The following is a 20,437-nucleotide window of genomic DNA, read 5'->3' on the forward strand; positions in this document are numbered from 1 at the left end:
GAAAGTCTATGAGACTCTTATTTCCAATTAATCACCAAAAAGCCAGAAATGGAGCTATGGCTCAAGTGGTAGAATACTAGCTTTGAGCAATAAAGTTTAGGGACTGGCCCTGGGTCTGGGTTCAAGCACCAGGACAGACAAAAAATAAAATAAAAATCTCTGAAATTAATGAAAATAGAGTTGAGACATCTGACTGATCACTGAAGGTTTACAACTAATGTGAGCTCAGTTGGAGCTGTTCTAGAGTGATTCTAATTTGTTAAAATACAGTGTGTGTGTGTGTGTGTGTGTGTGTGTGTGTGTGTGTGTGTGTGTGTGTGTGTGTGTGTGTGTTGTGACCTGGTCCTAGTACAGACCAATAGTACAGACCACCTATTTGCTAGCCTCCTTGTTCCTCACATAACATGCTTTGATGTTTGCATAATGTCCTGCTATAATACCCTTAATTCATGTCTAGGATACCTACAATCTCTAAAATGCATATACCATCCTACTAGTCGTTATATCCTGTGATTTCAAGGACAGTGTATGCAGGTTGAGTACAGCTGCAATTTATTTTATTTTGAATATTTTCCACATGGTATTCATTAGACCCCAGCCTGTCTGTGCCTTTGGAGGTTTGATTGACAAATAACTGAACGCCATGGGCATTCCTGGTTGTGCCGGTCAATGACATGGAGGGCCTCTCACGTCTATTAGGACCCGTGACAGGGGTGTTGGAATGCCTGTTGAATGTAGTATCTCTCTTGTTCTCCTTGACAGATACCACAACATATTCCACGGAGCGATCAGAGCACTTCAAACCTTGCCGAGATAAGGACCTTGCCTACTGCCTGAACGATGGAGAGTGCTTTGTGATCGAGACTCTGACGGGATCCCATAAGCACTGTCGGTAAGCCACTGTGGGGCAGGTGGGAAAGCTCCATGCGTGGGTGCATGGAGTCTTGATGTCTAATGGACAGAGCAGCGAGTCATAATGTGCAAGCTACGAGACTGATACTTCGTGAGCATATCGGGAAACCTGAACTAGATGAGGACTGTGTTTTACCTCACCAAATCAATGAAGATTTACTCTTATGTCTGCCAGTTTAAGGGAAATAATTACTCACTTTAGAAACATGAATATATGACATAGACTTAGGCTTGTATTTTTTCCTCAGAAATTAGCCTTTCCTGCAGATCTAAGAACTGTGACAAGAGAAGGAAACTGCTCATCTGAAGTCTGGAGTCTGAGTGTTTAGTGTGAAGCAAACCCCACAGACTTAACTGTGTTCAGGCAGCAGAACATTTCATTTTGATTCTGTTTCCTTTTATTAATTCCATACTAGTTTTGAAAATACCTTGCACAATGGAGCACCCTCCAGCAAGGCATCAGAAATGAATTTACAGAGCTGTTTGAGTTTAGGGAGAGAACTAGCAACAGAAAATGCCCAGTAGAGATCAGAAAGGTGTTTAATTGGTTTTCTGAGACATCAGGTCATAGATCTTCTCAATAATATTTTTTTAAAAAGCAAATGCAGATAAATAGTGAAGCAGTGCACTCTGAAACACTGCAGCTGCATGGCTCAACAGGAGAATCAAATCAGCATTCAAAAAAAATATTTCCCACCAAGCTTTTATTTTAAGCACTATGCTGGGTAATTTGTTTTCCCTTGCAATTGCATATGCTCCGGTGATCATATATATATATATATATATATATATATATATATATATATATCCACATCCCCCTTGTTTCTCTTTATTTACTCTTCTCAAGTGACATGGTTATTAAATTAATTATTCTGAATCACGAAGCATGGAAAATTATGAATCTTTCCCCTTCCGCTTGCTATTATAAAACTTTATTCCCATGTTATTCCATTAAGATGGTACAGAGAAAGGCATCTTATGGTCACAGATGTCCAAGCAACATGACCGCAAATCCAGCGCCACTCAAGAGCTAGCTTTCAGTCCACAGGGGAGATGTGTGGCTATCATGGACAGAGACACGGGTCCAGAAGAACTGGGAAATGATAATAAATAGTATTGTCTTTATGAAAGTGGCCACCTGTCCTGTATCAGAATAGAACGTGGCCTTCCTCACTTTGATGTGAGGCTTTTATGTGACTTGTGCAGTGCTGTTACATTTACTCTAGCCACATGATTCTTACCTCTGCCCCATCCTCTGCAAACTGAGGATGAGATTGAGAGGATGAAGAAATGGCTTCTTACCACACTCTTCTCTTGCTAGGTAGCTATCATAATTCTGAGGACACTTGTATGGCAACATACGGGTCACTTTAATACCCTAAGGGAAATGAATGAGGTGACTTTTCAAGGTGTGATGTGTCTCAGGTCTTTTAGGTATGCAGACACTTGTCAAAGTTTGTTTAACAGATGCAATGGAAATGGCTATCCCTGGATTTATTTCTGTGTCACTTCCCCCTGCCACTTTCCCATTTCTGCTGCATTTATATATTGTATTATATTTGTAAATATGTATTTATATTTCACATTCCTTTGTATTAAAATTCTAGAGTTACTTTAGCCAAGTTGGACAGACCATGTCATTATAAATTACCATTATTAACAAAGAAATATTTTTCACAAAATTTGACCAAGATTTCTGTAGGGTTTGTTTCTTCTGAGGCCTCTCTTTTTGCTTATGGACTATGTCTTCTTACAATGTGTTCCTCCATCTCCTCTCTAAAGGCCTATTTTCTAATTTCTTCTTATATGGACATCATACTTGTTAAATTCAAGCCATTCTATCAATAACTTTTTATTCACTTAATTTAGCTATGGCTCTACCTCAGTCAGTGGCAGAGTGCTGGTTTAGATATATGTGAGACCGCAGCACTACCAAACAACATGAAAACACCCCCCCCAGAAAAGTTCTTTATCTCATGAAGATCTTTACTCTAATTATGATCACATAATAAATTATTGGAAATTAGTATTTCAATACAGAGATATTTTTAAGGAATAATAGAGTCCATAATCCTAGGTCTCAGATTCAGAAAAGTGATCCTTTGTATTTGCCTAAGTATGTAAATTTTTGCACAAGGAAGTCTAATTTTTGTAATACATACAAGGAGAGATATATTTATGGTTTAGCTGAAACAACGTACATGTATGATAATTTTGGCTTTCTGTCTTCATATTTCCTGCATATTTCAGTTCAGACAATGTGTTATTTAACATGGAGTGACAACATAGCTAATCATGACAAAAGACCAGCCTAAGACAGAATTGGAACTCGAGGAGGTTAATGGATGCCTATAAATCTCCTACTAGCACATAGGAATAAATCACACATCACACGGGCCTGCTATTCATCTCCCTGGCTTTGTTGTGAATAAAAGGCCCACATTTGTTCCTGAACCAGCCACATCTAAAAATTCCAGTGTGGTTATTAATAACAAGTCATTTTGCTAGCACTCTATTTAAGTAATATGTTTCATTCCTTCTTCTCCCGTTCAGCAAATATTTATTGAGTACCTCCAATCACCATGAGGATGTTGAATAAACACATACAAAAATGAATTAAGGCATTAGATGGCCTTGCACTTTGTGATGTGTTTGGAGTAGAGAAATACTTCTTCATTAGAAGATATCCAAAAGAAACAAAGTACTTCAAGATGAGTAGCATGATACCAGAGCCATTGTTTTGGACATGTTCACTTCTGGGTCATGTTTTGAGTATTTGACACCATTTAGAATATCAGAGATACAGTATTAAAGGTTTGTTCATGTGTCCGGTTTATTAGTTTTCTTGAATGAAAATATGTCATAAAGTCACCAATGTGTTAACTAGTAGAAGATCCTAGTATATTGTGTATTATTACATTGTATATAGTATATTGAATATTGATATAAAACAAGCACAGATCTGTAAATAGAAAGACAGACATGGGAATGCTTTTTCAGTAAATGGTGGACAGTAAAGCAAATCTCAAGTATATTCCCTACCCCCTCTCTCTCTCCAAAATGTTGTTCTGAATGCAGTCAAAAGTTCTTGTAATCAATCCAACCATATATTTGTAAACAAGCCCAAGGAAAATACTTAGTAAAATGACATATGTTTTATGTCAACATCTGAAAGGACCTGTGAACATAAAGAAGGAAAGAAAGGGAAAAAATCAGCAGAATATTGCAAAGGCATTGTTTTGCATCTGAATAGCTAATAAGGCATTGATTCATAGTCTGAATAACATGTCAGAAACAAAATATAAAAGATAACCTGTCTAACACATATGGAAAACAACTCATATTTGGAAGATATAACATGGAAAGCTAAGAATGACACTAACAATTACAACAGAGACCTGGGCAAAAGGAAGGAATATAACCTGCCTCTTAAAAGGAATATGCATAATAAATAATCAGGGGATGTACCCAACCTCACAAAGAAATTCAGGAATTAAGGTTTTACCTAACATTTAATGGTTGCTAAGTTTTAGTAGCTCACACCTGTAAATCTTAGCTATTTAGGAAGCTGAGATCTGTGGATTGAAGTTCAAAGCCAGCCTGGACAGGAAGGTACAGAGACTCCATATCCAATTAACCAGCAAAAAGCCAGGCTGGAAGCATGGCTCAAGTGGAAGAGCATCAGCCCTGACTAAACAAGCCAAAGGCAAGTGTTAAGCCTACAGTGAAGCCAAGTATTGGCAAAAAAATCAAGCAATGACAACAATAAGCAAAAACTCAGACCTACCAAACAAAAAAATTTCTGAGTACTTAGCTTAGTGAGAGCACATAGAAAGTACCTATCCTCATATACTACCCAAAGAAGGTAAGCATTTTCTATAGGTAATGTCTCAGTATATTTCTAAGGAAATAGCCTATAGAAATAGAAATGATTTATACCTAGGAATATTCACCCTGTTTATCTGTAATGGTAAAAATCCCACATAACAATCTGAACTTAAGTGTTTATGTAAATTACAAGTATCTACACCATTGGTGGAGCTCTCACATATTTGATGGATATGAAAATACTAATTATGTAACACTGTGTATGAAAATAAGGACATAAAATTGCAACCCTGCACACACCATAGAGCCCTAATTCTGAAACAGAGTATAGAAGGAGGATCTGTAACTATTTTCTTCTTTGACCTTTATGAATGTTTTAAGATCTCTACATCATGCGTATATATCGTTTGTTTAACACATGGCTCCACTACTTGACTCCTGTTTTAGTCTTTACCTTAAGAAAGATAAATCTTCTCTCTGCTTCAATTAAGTCAAGGTCATTATAAATTACCATTATTAGGCTGGTAGGAGAACTGAAGCACTTTTAAAGAATACCAAGTCTACTTCAGTGTGTCTACTTTATCTTGACAATTTATTTGTAAAATTCAGGATACTTACTTTATACATAGAAGTCACATTTTGGAAACATAACAAAATGAATTTAATAGTGACTAACATGCATTATTGAAAGGGAAGCATGTAAATATTACTATAAATGTGAATCAAAGTCTTCTGAACGAAATCTAGATACCCTAGGAACTGTTAATTTCCATACCATTTCTAAAAATGTTATGGACTTAAGCAATGGGACTATCTTTAATATATTTCACTGGTACTAAAGATGCAGCCAATATAACTGAAAAGAATGGCAGACATTTCAATGGGCCAAATGTGTTGTATGGAAAGGAACATGTCTCTTTTGAACTGAAGCCCATTAAGTCTTTCACCAGCCTTTCTGGGGAAAGAAATGCTTTTCAGAACTTGGGAAATGATGGCATTTGAGCTGAGTTTCACCTATACTGCTCATTTTGGAAATCTATCAAGAGATTCGCTTGAAGACTCTTGAATCACAGGAAATATGGAACTAACAGCGGGAAGAACAAAGCAACCCAATTGGCACCATTGCCAAGGGGTTGGTTTAGTGAAAGGGTTAAGGGAGTTAGGAAGCAATCAGAGTGAATCCAGTTAGGAGTTAGAGAATCGAGGAGCAATTGAAGAGAGGAGGGGACCCTGACAAGGAGTAACTTCTCCTTACTGTGTCTAGTTCGCCCTGAGTACCCTGTGAAATCAAAGCTTCCATTTTTTAAGGGAATTGCTTGGGAACAGCGCAATGCTGTAATATATAAAATTATAGGTCTATCCCAGTGACTGCTTTGCTCTGTCACTTTGGAGGTGCATTAGCTCTTCTACCCAGCAAGGATCCTCTTTGTGAAATGGTTCTCCAGTAAGTACTCTGAGAGCCGCAGATAATGATTCCTTGTCGTTGGAGCCAGTCAGAATGAAAATGGGATTTTGGCACACATCCCTGACCTCCATCAACAGGAGGGAATAGGGCTGATGTGTCTATGCATCCAGATAACTCAGGGAGGAGCCTTAGAAGAACATTCCATTCATGTTCCTCTAGCATGTGTTCATGAGCATGATGACCACAGCTCATGCATAATTTGTGTTGGTTGCAGTAGCTATATTGGTAACAGGAAGAAAGGAGGCAAGTTATAGTGATTGTTCTTCTCAATGGGTCTAGTTTGCCAAGAAAGTCCTATTAACTTAGATATCAAACAAGCAAACAACGCCATGTGTGTAACATTAAACACATTCGTTCACTCTCTAATCTCTTTGCACTGGCTCTCTTCTGGTATACTGGCACTGTTTATTTACATGTTTTTCAGAAGATCAGAGAAGCATGTATGATAATCTGTATAAGAACATTTATTTAACAATGTAAGATTGTTTACACGTATTAATGTTCTGAGTGGATAGGCATCTCTATCAGAAGCAAAAATAATGGCATTTTTTAAGTGGTCATTAGGATTTGGGTTTGTTGGTATACAATTAAATACTAATCTTCTTATTTTTATTGTAAAGGGGATGTACAGAGGGGTTACAGTTACGTAAGTCAGGTATTGAGTACGTTTCTTTTTTAACAGTGCCACCTCCTCTTATTTTCTTCCAATTTTTTTTCCCTCTCAATGCTCTTCTCCTCAGGTTGTATAGTTCATTTGAAACATACCCTTTAGTGGGTATCACTGCTGAATTAGTTCACCCTTTGCGCCACCATTTCTGTGCTTTCCTTTCCCTCCCCAAATCAGATGAACTCACAAACAGGACACAAGGTACAGAAATAAACAACAGCAGCAGCAGCAACAACAACAAAAGGGGGAAAAACAGAAAAAAAGAGCTACAACAAGTAATTTTGTTTTTTGTTTTTTTTAAAAAACTCTTTTTTCTACTTCTTGGAGTTCATTTTGATCATCTTCATTTTATATGATCACATGACTACAGCTATTGAGCCTTTACACTTGGACATGATACTGAACATTCACAAAGTGAGACGAGAGGAGGATATTCTTAGGAGAGGATCACAAATTAGTTCTTAGAAACAAAATGAATAGCTTTTCAGTGTGAGTTGGAATCAGTGGTACAGGAAGCAAATGCTGTTGATCAAAGGCAGGAGATGTGAGTTTCGATCTCTGTTCACCTTTGTATTGGTTGTGTGGTGTTTTTTCAAGAGATTCAGCCATCATCTCCAGTCCTTGGTTTGAAAATGGAAGGTTAATGTCTATGTGAAAAGGTCTATGCAAGGTTTGGAAGCAACAATTGCTGTAAAACCATGCACGATAGCTGTTGATAGTGTGTATTTACATGTGATTGCTCATGTATCTTCTTTCCTTAGTTAGGCTCACACTGAATGCCAGTCGAAGCATGTGTGCAGTAATCCTGTGAAATACATCATCAGTCCTGTTTAAGAAAAGGAAGACATAGAAGTGGGAAAAAGGGCATGGTAGAGAATTTCTGCACATATTCTGAGAGTTTCGGCTTTCTGCTCTTAATACCCTTGACAAATTAACAGTGTTCTGTTATTTCTCTCATTCTTCAAACGTTTATTAATGTTCCCAAGTTGTTTTTTTTTCTCACTGAATCTCTTTATTAGTAAGAGGGAAAATATGGCTTGCTTTTCCTACTTAATCAATGTGACTTACAATGATGGTATTATTAACACAAAATGGATGTTGATTTTGCAATTCCGTTAAGCAATGAAATAGCCCATTGAGGGATTTTTTTCTTTTGCATAAAGAAATTATATTTCAGTGAAAAAATATGGCCATTGAAAAATCATTGTTTCACTTGAGGAAAACATAGCATTTGATACAATGAAAGTTGGTTTTATTTTCTTCTGGCTTTTTCAAAACAGTCTTCTCAAAGTTTGGCTATCTGTGTGTGTTAGTGTTTAAAATATAGATTCTGAAATCCTCAATGCCATAAACTAATATAACGTAAGAGTAAGAAGGCATTTGGATATTTGGATATGTCAATATTGAATATCAAACACATGAGGAGTAAGGGTTGTTTGGGTTCACCGAGGCAGGGTTTGGTCACTGGCCATGACCACACACTTTGCACATGTAATTTCTAGTGGTTTTTCTTTGTGAACTTCATGTCTAGGCTTTTGCCATTGCAATGGCTTATCAGCTGTGAAATGCAGAGGATGAGAGTTTATGGAGGAACCTTGAACATCAAACCCTCCCCATTCCTGTGCTACAGATGGGAAGCCTCCAGGCACAGATGCTTCCTGTGTGCAAACCCTAGAAGCTGCTTTCAGGGCTTGTCGACTGAAAATTGACAAGTGTCATAGATCTATGAACTATTGCAATAATGTGATACCCAAGATGAATGAATTGTGTTTAGACCTCTGGCTAGCCTCCTTTAATTTATTGATATTAATTGAGGCGCATTGATCATCACAAATCTTGTGACAATGGAGAGACCCCAGAATATACTTATCCTTAGGCTTCTTCAAAAGTCCCCCCAAAAGTGAACTATTTAACATCTAGTGTGAATAAAGTACAAGTGCCTAGTATGAAAGAGCACAGTGAATTTAGAGGATGCTAGGTAGATGTCTGCATTATAAATGCACATGTTCAATTATCTGCATAGCTTTTTAACTAATCATTTGTTCTGTCCCAGGACTTCTTGATGGACCCTGCAAACTTCCTATTGGAGGGAGACTTGCTCATAATTCCTCTTAGATCCTCCCCCTGTGAATGAAAGGACACTGACACTGATATATATATATATATATATATATATATATATATATATATATATATATATAAATGATGTTCCCTGAACACTTTTCAGAATCAAGCATCATTGTGTTGATTAAAGTAGACACATAGATACAAGGCAGAAGTGGAAAGTGGCTATTTTTTGTTTTTAAGATTGGGGGAGGTGAGGGATCATCCCATTCGGAACTTTATATAAAAAAAGTGTAAGCAGCAAAGCCATTTCCCTGCCACCCGCTGTGTAAGTTCTGCCTGCAACTTCTCCACAGCTCCCTGGAGTCTGTGTCCATAGGAGAGCAATTCTTACCTGGAGGTTTCCCAGTCTTGACAGAATGGGATTGGGAATACGCAAAATGATGCACGATTGCATGTCCAGGTAGTATAGTACAACTTATGTGGATCGCTCCAATAAATGGTTTAAAAAATTAGACAAAATCTACAGACTTCATTTCAGCGACAGATCATCTGTCGGTATAGCCTTACAGGTCCTGCTGTGTAAGTCCCTTGGGCAGATATTCCTATAAAGCCTCAAAACAGGATAATGATGGCTCAGCTGTTCTGTGGGATCTCCTGGGGTAGGGATGGAATTTGTAACACCTTCCTGTGGTTTGTTTATCCTTTCGCCTTTCCCTGCTACTGCAAGGAATCCTGTTTCAGTCTAACTTTCATAGTACCAGGGTGCTTTTAGACATTCATATATGTATGTATGTATGTATGTATGTATCCTAGCCTTGAACAGCAACAGAAAATAAAACTCAAAAACAGTGCCCAGGCCCTGAGTTCAAGCCCCAGGACTTACACAAGTGTGCGTGCACGTGCGTGCGTGCACGCACACACACACACACACACACACACACACACACACACACACACACACACACACACACACACACACACACACACAGAAGACTAAGGACCAAGTGACTAAGTTAACGTTTTTGTGTGAATGTACCAAGAAATATCAGTTGTGTGTACCATATAGGTAGACTGTGATTACAAAGTCTAAAGGCTAACGTCTCTATTAGATCTACATAGTCCTTTAATGCTGGTGGTCTGAGAATCCTAAAATCTTAACTGCTTGAAAGTAAAACCTTATGAAAGTGTGTTAGATATATTTATGGAAATACCACACTGAGACCGACTCTGTTGTGCTGATATGAGACTTGAACTCAGTGACTGTCTCACAAGTGGTGCTCTACCACTTGACCCATGACTCCAGTTCCAGTTTTACTGGCCCATTAATTATAGCAATCCCTTGATTTGTCTGCCCTGGCTAAGTCAAATCATGATCCTCAGATCTCAGCCTCCTCAGTATTTGGGATTACAGATGTGAGCTACTAGCACCCCAGCCTCTTGTCTTTTAAGACATTGTCTATTCCTGTCTGACTCATTCTCTCTCATCTCTCTTTCAGTTCATCAACATATTCAAATTTGAGGCACCATGTATATTTTTAATCTATAGCTTCCTAAACTTTTCAGATATAATGAGTAATTTTAATATTTTCTTCTGTAAAATAAGCAAAACCCAAGAATATTTTGTTATATGTAGGACATATGGCTGCCCTAATTATAACTCAGATTGAGACGGAAATTCATAGAAAAGCAGGACCGCCATCTGCCATGTGCATTTTTCGTAATATAAATTTCACAAAAATGTGCAACCACTGTTATTGTTAACCTCACTTTGCAAAAAATCATCTGATAATTCCCTAAATGCTGGCAGGGTCTGGATAAAAAGACAGAGTAAGGAAGGCATAGCAGAGTCCTGTGTGGTACCAGAGCTCTGTGGGAGTTCCACTTTCCTACCCTTCCACCTACCTTGGAAGTGGAACTGAAAAGTGTGACAGGCAGAGCCTGGGTAAGGTTTATCATGATGCTGATGTGTAAAGGAATTTTTATTATTTCATGATTATGATTACTCTCATAGTCTTATGAATATGATGAAATTATTTCTACAATTGTCTCCTTGAATGAAAATAAACCCTTTGCATATACTTGTACTCCATTCTCTAGATGTGTGTGTGTGTGTGTGTGTGTGTGTGTGTGTGTGTGTGTGTGTGTGTGTGTGTGTGTGTGTGTGTGTGTACTCTATTTACTAGGTGCTGGGCATAGTACTATCTACTGAAGTTTAGCAGCAAATTGGACAACAGAGGTCCTATCTTGTAAAAGACTTGCTATTGGTCAGAGTACTGAGAAGACATGTGTGGCAGATATCACCATGGAAAGAAAATGGCCGCCCTTGGGTAGCAAATGCCACACTGGGGCCACCGGGGAGATGCTTCCCTGAGAGAGAATGGAAGAACACTTCCGTCAAAAGTATTTGCACTCTGTAACAAATGATGATTGAAGGAGCAAATAAAAAGAATAAACAATAACAAAGAAAACATTAACTACATTTGGAAAATACCTTCTATGAACCTTCTTTCATCTATCTATCTAAAAAAGACATAATACATTATACAATAGGCATCCACAGTGATATTTTCCATCTGTCCAAAGTATAGATGATATATAATGAGCACACACTGAGTACCGTCTATCTATAATGTCATAGGTGTATGCACAGGTACATGCAGAGGAGAATGAGTGCATGTGTGTCTGTATCCCCTGTGAGTAACACTGGAGGTAACATTAGTCTTACTCTTTGTGTACACCCAGAAATCAGTGAGGGTTTCATACAGACTTCCCATTACTTAGCAATATGCTTATTAAACATATCCAATATCTAGGTCCAGTAAAAATTTGGTAGGAATACAGTGATAAATGTTCTCAGGAAAACTCATAAAGGAGAGCTCAAGATGGATATTTTCTAGTTCCATTTGATTTGACAGGTGCATGTGATACAGATATAAGTTTCCAAATATAAAGCAAGGGAGGGTTTCAAAGGGGTTGTAGTATATGAACTTGTATTTAGGAAGAGAAGCATCTATCCATTCCTCCTTTTTTTTTTTTTTTTTTTTTGGTCTGTCATGGGGCTTGAACTCTGGGCCTGTGCGCTGTCCCTGTACTCTGTATGTCAAGGCAAGTGTTCTACCATTGAACCACATCTGCCATTTCCGATTTTCTGGTGGTTAATTGGAGATAACAGTATCACGGATCCATTCATCTACTGAAGGGCATCTGGGTTGGTTCCATATCTTCACTATGGTGAATAATGCTGCAATGAACATAGCTGTGATGGTAGCTTTAGTATGGTCTTGTTTGTGATCTTTGGGGTAAATATCCAGAAGTGGGATTGCTGGGTCATAAAGGAGTTCTATGTGGAGTCTTTTGAGGAACCTCCACACTGCTTTCCAGAGCAGTTGAACACACAAGAGGTTTTTCTTTGTTGTTTTGTTTTTAATGTACTATGCGATTTTTTTTTGTTTCTTTTGTATGTTTGTTCCTTATGGTATATTGTCACTGTATTTGATTTTGGTACTCTGTATCTTGTATATACACTTATCTAATTTGGGGAGGGGAAGGGGAATAACAAAATACTGAAACAAGTATACAGATGACCCATTGCAACAATGATACTCACAAGATACTATGTTGGAAATTTTGGGTGGGGAGGAGGAGTGGGGGAGGGAAGGGATAGTAGGAGAAAAACAAAGGAGGGAGGTAAAAAAGCTCAACAAGAAATGTACTCATTACCTTACTCATGTAACTGTAACCCCTCTGTATAGCATCTTTGCAATAAAATAAAATTTTTAAAAAAGAAAATAGGAAGGACAAAAAAACCCAAAAAGCATTATGGACTTTTTTGCCCCAGGCTGGCTTTGAACTGTGATCCTCAGATCTCAGCCTCCTCCGTCCTCCTGAGGATTACAAGCATGAGCCACTGGAGCCTGACTCCATTCCTCATTTTAAAGACCACTCTACTTGTTGGGCTGTTACTGGAGACAGTTCCCTACAATTGCAGTGAGGAGGGAGAGGAATGTTCAAAATTATTTTTGCTAGGATTCCAAGTAAGTCATTTCATATCATGGATTCTTGATGAATTTGGTCACTTCTTAGATTATTTTTTCTCACCTATCCGGGTGGCGCACAAAGATGTATCAGAAGTTGACATTTTTCATTCTAGTCTCTCACACCCTCAACTTTTATGATGTGGATATATAGAATATTCAGGGTTGTTTTTTTTCAAAAAGAGTGTCACATTGATTTAATTATGAAATTAAGATTCTTTTTCTTAATCCAAATTTATCATAGGGCTGTCATCTGCCTATGCTAGATATTTGCCAAAATCATTACATAGTTACAACCTCAAATTAATGTTTCAATATCTCAGGTATGAGCAACGATTTTCAACTCTAATTTTTTTCTTGCGATTTTTATTTATTTATTTTATAATCCATAAGTCCTTGCACAAATGTACACTGTGCCCTTGTTTGGTTTTCTTGCTCAGCTGGTGCTCTACCATTTGTTACACACCTCTAGATTTGGTCAAAGATACCTTGAACATTGGTGACTTTTAAATTATGACACTTTCAAAATGGCATTTCCATCTAAAAATGTCCTGTATTCTCCCAACTGAAAAGCCATTCTTTTCTCCAGCAGCTCTGCTTGCAGGAATCGCACAGAGTCAAAAAAAGAAAAAAAAGAAAAAAAGAAAAATCTCTGTGAAAAGTTTGCTCTATTGTGGATCAGGCACCATTTTTAGCAACATATACATCACAACATCAACCAGACAAAGTTGTCTGTGAGAGTTCCAAAGACAGAGTGGCATTATATTTCCTCAAAGAGTATCTTCTCATTGTAACAAATGTACAAATGCACTTATAGCTACCATCAAAGAAAGGATATTATTTCAGTTGCAGATTGCATGAAACAAGCAAACCCCAGGCTTTGGGGGGGTAGAGGATTGTTTGGCAATGGGCATGCAGAGAGACAAAGAGGATGCCAGAGACCAGCATGCTCTGAGTCCGGCCTCCATGGAGCCACGGACAGCGGGTTGATCTCAATGGTCCTGTGTTCCTGAAGGGCAGAAATTCAATTAGGCACTGTGAGCTCTCGGCTCCCAGGCTCAAGAGAGCAGGGCTTGTATGTCAGTGGGTAGCTCCATTGCTGTAGGAAAAGACTTCTGCAGCAGTTATAAAATAGAAGCTAATAATAGGACCAGGGAGACTGAAAAAAATTACCAGGTTGGAAAAGAATTGTCAGGAAGGATGAGCTGATGAGGCATCTACTTCAAATAAGGTCATATTTTTTTTTCCAGTTTGGGTGTTCTCCTGGGCTAATTTACAGTCGCAATCAAAAACATGTGGATGCCTTATTCTCTTTCATGGGGTTTTATTTGCTGTGCACTCCACAGCTCTTCCCTTTCTGCCTGGGTTAGCATATGTGAAAGAAATAATGATTGTTTTAATGGCATTAAATAGTAGCTTTGATCTCTTCCCCCAACAAGCTAACCAACACATTATCTGAGTGCAGATGATTCATTTGTGAGCAAAACCCCTGTTTCTATTATCGTATTCCTGTTCACCTACCCAACTCTTCCACTAAGGCTCTGAGTTTACCCTGGCTTTTGGAGCCTGCTACCGACACAGTAAGTATAAGATGGATACATCCATAGGCAAGCAATCTCCATCCTTAGTTAAACAGGAGATCAAAATGATGCCATCCATTTTGTATTATATTTCTTACCTACTGAGTGATAAGCAAGATTTTAACTCCTTTCTACCTTACTGCTAGCTTACTTAGGACTGATGTTAAATGGGAAAGGGATCACATGATCCCCACAGAATTCAAGACAAGAAGGAAGATCCTTGGGGAAAGCAGCTGCAAAAGGGTTTCCCGCCAGTAGGTGCAGGAGTGAGCATCCAGTTCTGGTCCTACTGATTGTAGTGTTCTCATTTTTCTGGCTGGTCCAATTTCCACTAGTGTCAAAACTCATCTAAGGCAATGCTGACAAGTATTTAAAAAAAACAAAACTCAAGATCTGAAGATCTGATGGAGGCTTGTGTTGGGACCCAACAATGGCGTCGTCAACTGATTCCATTCATGAAATCTGTTTTGGGAACAGCCACTGAGATTATGTTTTTCAAACTTCAATGAGTATGGATGAGTCATTGCTTAGGAATTATGTTCAAGTACTATTTCTAGCCGATCTGAGATGAAGGGTATGATTTTGTATTCTTTTGATTCATTTACTTTTTCATCTTTAAGTAGTTGTAACAAAGAGGTTTCAGTTCAACATGGCAGCTCCTGGGTAGCCTGAACCTTCCCTCAATCTCCCCCTCTCTCCTACACGCACCCATCACCTCACTTCACTTCACATTGAAAATTAGGATTGCATCTGCCCACCCTTCCTCTCCATTCGTCTGCCCCATTTCCTTTGACTTGATCCCCCCACATGGCTTCCTGGTTTTCCTTTTGTTAAACTATTAGAGGCTCAAAGAAGTTACACCATTAGAATTCTCCCCCGCATAAGCTATTCTTTAGTTAATATGTGTGTGTGTATATACATATGACCTTATATATAATGCACGTGAACATATATAAATTTTGGTCTAACTTCCAGGTATGAAAGAAAACATTTGTCCTTTCTATCTCTGTGTTAACTTTTTTCTTCTTCTTCTTTTTTATTGTAAAGATACTATACAGAGGGTTACAGTTACATGAGTGAGGTAATGAGTACACTTCCTCTTGAACATTGTTACCCCCTCCATTGTTTTCCCCTACCATCGCCTCCCTCCCTCCCTTCCCCGAGGTTCTTTTTTTGTGATTAAGTGATTACATAATTTCCAGAATTTCACAGTATTGTGGAATAATGATGCTCATTTAAAGTCACAAGTTCATTCTAACTTTCCTGGAGCAAATTGTCTATCACAGTCTGTAACATATAACGATGTTCAAATGTTATATACCATATATGTGATCAGCAGCATGGGGATATTTAGTAGTGGTTCAACCAGATGAGTGGGAGTTCTTTGTTTCTTTTTTTTTTATTTAATTTAATTTTATTTGTGAACATACTGTACAGAGGGGTTACAATTACATGGGCAGGATAATGCGTACATTTCTTACCAAGCATTGAACCCTTCTCCTTTAGTTTACCCTTCACATCCCTTCCCAGCCTCCCCCCTCCCCCCCAATCCCAATCCTTCTCCTTCACCCCCCCCCCCCGCACTGACGTTGTAAAGCTCGTTTTGGACATGACAACTTGTACTTCTCATTGTTGCAACAGGTCCACCTGTATCCTTAAACAACTGGTTTTTCCCCACCTCCTCTACAAGTTATACTTACATCAAATATAGTGAAAGCAGGGGTTATACTGTGGGGGAGGGACATACAAAGCAACAAAGAGATAATCTTATAAATGCGTTAGAAACACATGCATGAAAGAAAAAAACATTAAAATACACATCTAAGTGTTCATTTTCCTGACCTCACATTATCTGACCTTTTCCACTTGACTCATACATATACTAGATATTGCAAATAAGGGAAACCATGGGACCTATGTTTCTTTGGGCCTGGCTTACTTCACTTAATATAATTTTTTCCAAGTTTTTCCATTTCCTAACAAATGGGGCAATGTCATTCTTTCTGATGGAGGCATAGAATTCCATTGTGTATATATACCACATTTTCTTGATCCATTCATCTGCTGAGGGACATCTGGGTTGGTTCCATATCTTAGCTATGGTAAATAATGCTGCATTGTTGTGCTGGTAGCTTTAGTGTGGTCTTGTTTGTAAACAGTTGGGTAAATGCCCAAAAGTGGGATTGCTGGGTCATAGGGGAGTTCTATGTGAAGTCTTTTGAGGAACCTCCATACTGCTTTCCAAAGTGGTTGAACAAGTTTACATTCCCACCAACAATGAAGTAAGGTTCCTTTCTGTCCACATCCCCTCCAGCATCTGTTGTTGTTAGACTTCTTGATTTTTGCCATTCTAACTGGGGTGAGATGATATCTCAATGTTGTTTTGATTTGCATTTCTTTTATGGCTAGGGATGAACATTTCTTCATGTGTCTATTGGCCATTCTTCTTTCTTCTTCAGAGAAGTTTCTCTTTAAGTCTTTCACCCACTTATTTATTTCCCTAAAAATTTCATCATTCTTCCTGATGCATGAATAAAATTCCCTATCTGTCCTATTTTTTTTGGTACATTTGTCCTATATTTCTTTTTAACAAGGGTGCAGGTGACTGCTCTCATTGTTCATTCTCCACACCGTTGGAAAAGTCCCACACCACTGCTTAGCATGAGGTAGACCCTTCTTCTTACTCCAGAAGTCTGTGCATAATTCCACCCCTGCTAAACAATCCACATCACCCTGCATATCTGAAATCATGCCAATGTGCTTTCCTGCACACCACTGACAGTATGCTCATGCAGCTTCTAGAAGCCCTTATTGCTGTCCTCTAGCTTCGTTGCTAGTTCACATACGTGCAGAGTAAGAATTCCTGGGTACCAGCAACATGGGGTCATCCTATGAATACGTGCAGTGGTGTTGTAAAGCACTGTTCCTTCAGCTTGTTACAATGTGGATGTCGTATACCACATTTTATATTCACAGATTTAGGCTAGGTAATTAGTATTATCCCCAAAGTGCAGAATTTCCAAGTTAAGGGTGAAGGTCTCTGTGACATTCAGACATGGATGCAGTATTTGCCAAAAGATGCCAGTAGTCCAACCAACCCAGGAATTCGTTTCAACCAGAATAACACAATGCATCTATATAGTATATAATATATAATATAATGCACAATAATAATATATATGTTCAATGATGCATTTATGTTGTATATATGATATATGTAATATGTACAATACATATTTATATTGTATATTAGGTAATATGCATGTATTGCTTTAATGATGTTCAAACTAGGAGACCTATAATAAGTAAACATAACACAACATTTAAAATTTTATAATGGAAGACAGACTTAAAAACAATAAAAAGCCTTTCTGATGTATTCGAATGTGTTTTTAATCTAGGCTTTCCCAGTCTCTAGGTATGTAACACTTGCTAACATATTTGCTTCCATGAACCATTTACATCTTTATTGTGAAATGAAGATTCACAACGAATGGAGATGATTTCTAATAAACTTCCAACTCTGATCATTAGCAAAGACACTGAAAGACCCCTTGTATTTTCACATGTGTCAAAGGATTGTTATAAGTGTACTGAAATATGGAGACATTTTCAGCAGACACAAATATCTTCTGACATAAGCACTGCTGTTGATGGGTGTGACACACCCAAGCTGAGCTAGAAAATTAAGAATTGGATGTCTGTCATAGCAAACTGTGGGGCCTCCCTTTCTCAAGCCCCACTTGCCAAAAAAAAAATCAAATTTTCTTTCAATAGGCCTGTGATTCTGCATAGTCAGCAAGTCTCTGGGCATGGCTGGTTATGGAGGTGGCTTTGGCTAGCAAGGCCTTACTTAGATCGTGGTCTCCCAGACCCTGATGTCTCCAGAGTAGAAATTAGGATCTCTCTCATAGAATGCAGTCATCTCAGATGTAAAGCTGCAGAGTACTTCTAGTGGGCAGCCGAAGTTGAGAGTCCCTGCTTTGCCCTGTTGCTGTGGGTCTCCTCCTGCTCTTGGCTTCCTCACACTGGGGCTTTGCAACATATGAAATCCCAGAACCTGACAGAAACAGCTGGTTTATGACACAGTTGCACGGGGGCCCATGCTCTGTTGTAAGAACCAGAGATTCTTACTTGGCAGGCCCGATGGCTGAGGCTTTTGCTTTATTTACAAACACATTTATTACAATGGCAGTGGAATTCAAAACAGGTATTTCACTCTCCTATCTTACCGGTAGATGAAACTGACTACCCAGAGATGCCATCTGACAGTCTTTCTAGTCCTTGCCTGCACTCTCTGAGAACCTTCTAGTACCTGTCCTGCAAAAGAAGACTGACTTAATACTCTTGCTGCCAGGCTAAATTCCATCACTACCTCTAGTTGGAATATTTTCACAGGTCTCCACAGTTTTCCTTTTCGAATTCTCTGCTTCACTTGTAGTCATCCTGTTCACGTTTAGCCATGTGTCCCATCGTTAGAAGATCGCTTGTCTTTCCTCTCTCCCTCATCATTCCTAGTCTTCCATCCATGCCTCCCTACATACTGATTGCGCTCTCGTTCTCTGTCAGTCCTGTGACATGTGTGTCCACGAAATTTGCGCATGGGTGGAGTGCCTTGTCTGTTCTGCTTCTCTCATATTTGAAACCTTAAAGTGAAATTGGGTGGCCCAAGTGTATAGGCATAATTGTGCCTATTAACCCCAAGAGGTATCATCTTGCATTGGGTCAATTTCTATTTACTAATTTAACCTTCCCTTTATTATTATTTACATGTGTATAATAAACTCCTTATAGGATATAAATCAATCGGCTATTTAGTGAATATTTTGAGGAGAGTAGGAGGTTACAGGAATATATGGATCATATATTTTCACCATCAGGACCTGCTGGTTTGGTCTATGAGGGGCAGACACCGCATGATGCCATGCAGCAAACTCAATGGTGCCTGTCCTCCTGTTTTGCTTTTATGAAGCAAACATGAAGTCATGGTCTTGCAAGATGAGGGTAAATAACTTCAGACAGTCACTGTGTGTGTGCATGTGTGTGTGTGTGTGTGTGTGTGTGTGCATGTGTTTGTGGTATGGGGTGGTTTGGGGTATGTGGGTGAGTGTGTGGTTTGTGTGTGTGTGTGTGGTATAGGGGCATGTGGGTGATTTGGGGTGTATGTGTGAGTGTGTGTGTGTATGTGTGTGGGGGCATATGGGTTGTTTGGAGTGTATATATGTGTGGTGTGGTGTGTATGTGTGTGTATTGTGTTTGTGGTTTATGTGTATGTGGTGTGGAGAGATGTGAGGTGTATGTGTGTGTGTAGTGTGGTATGTGTGTATGGTGTGGAGGGTTATGGGTGGTGTAGTGTGGAGTGTAAGTGTGTGTACGTGTGTGTGGTATCTGTGTGGCATGTGGTATGTGTGTGTGGTATGGGCGGTGTGGGGGTGGTTTGGGGTGTATGGAGGTATGTGTATGTTTGGCGTGTGTGTAGTGTGTGTCTGTGGTGTATGTGTGGTGTCTCTGGGTTATATCTGTGGTGTGTGTGTGTTGTGTGGTATGTGTGCGTTGTGTGTGTATATGTGTGCCAATGCTGAGGCTTCACCAAAGGGCCTGAGCACTGCTCTACCACTTGAGCCACAGCCCCATTTCTGGCTTTTTGATGGCTTTTTTTCTTGTTTTGTCAGTTGTAGTGCTTAAACTCTGGGCCTGGGTGCTGTCCCTGAGCTGTTAAGCTCAAGGCTAGTGTACTACCACTCTGAGCTACAGCGCCACTTCCAGTTTTCTGGTGGTAAATTGGAGATAAGAGCCTCACAGACTTTCCTGCCTGGGCTGCCTCTGAACCACGATCCTCAACCTCCTGAGTAGATGATGGCTTTTTGAAGGGAAGTGTCTAACG

At 39.0% G+C, this 20,437-nt stretch overlaps 1 protein-coding gene across 12 annotated transcripts in view; it reads left to right on the top strand.

Moving 5' to 3' along the window:
• The window catches only part of Nrg3 (neuregulin 3), a 1,039,983-nt gene that overhangs the window by 450,448 nt on the left and 569,098 nt on the right, over positions 1–20,437 (top strand). For all 12 annotated transcript variants that reach the window (XM_070020737.1, XM_070020731.1, XM_070020739.1 and 9 more), the window contains exon 2: positions 763–892. In XM_070020737.1, coding sequence (XP_069876838.1) covers positions 763–892 — 130 coding nt within the window. The remainder of the gene's footprint in view (positions 1–762; positions 893–20,437) is intronic.

The sequence above is a fragment of the Dipodomys merriami genome, unplaced genomic scaffold (assembly GCF_024711535.1).
Source record: "Dipodomys merriami isolate MVZ:Mamm:240054 unplaced genomic scaffold, mDipMer1.0.p SCAF_14, whole genome shotgun sequence".
Lineage (NCBI taxonomy): Eukaryota > Metazoa > Chordata > Mammalia > Rodentia > Heteromyidae > Dipodomys > Dipodomys merriami.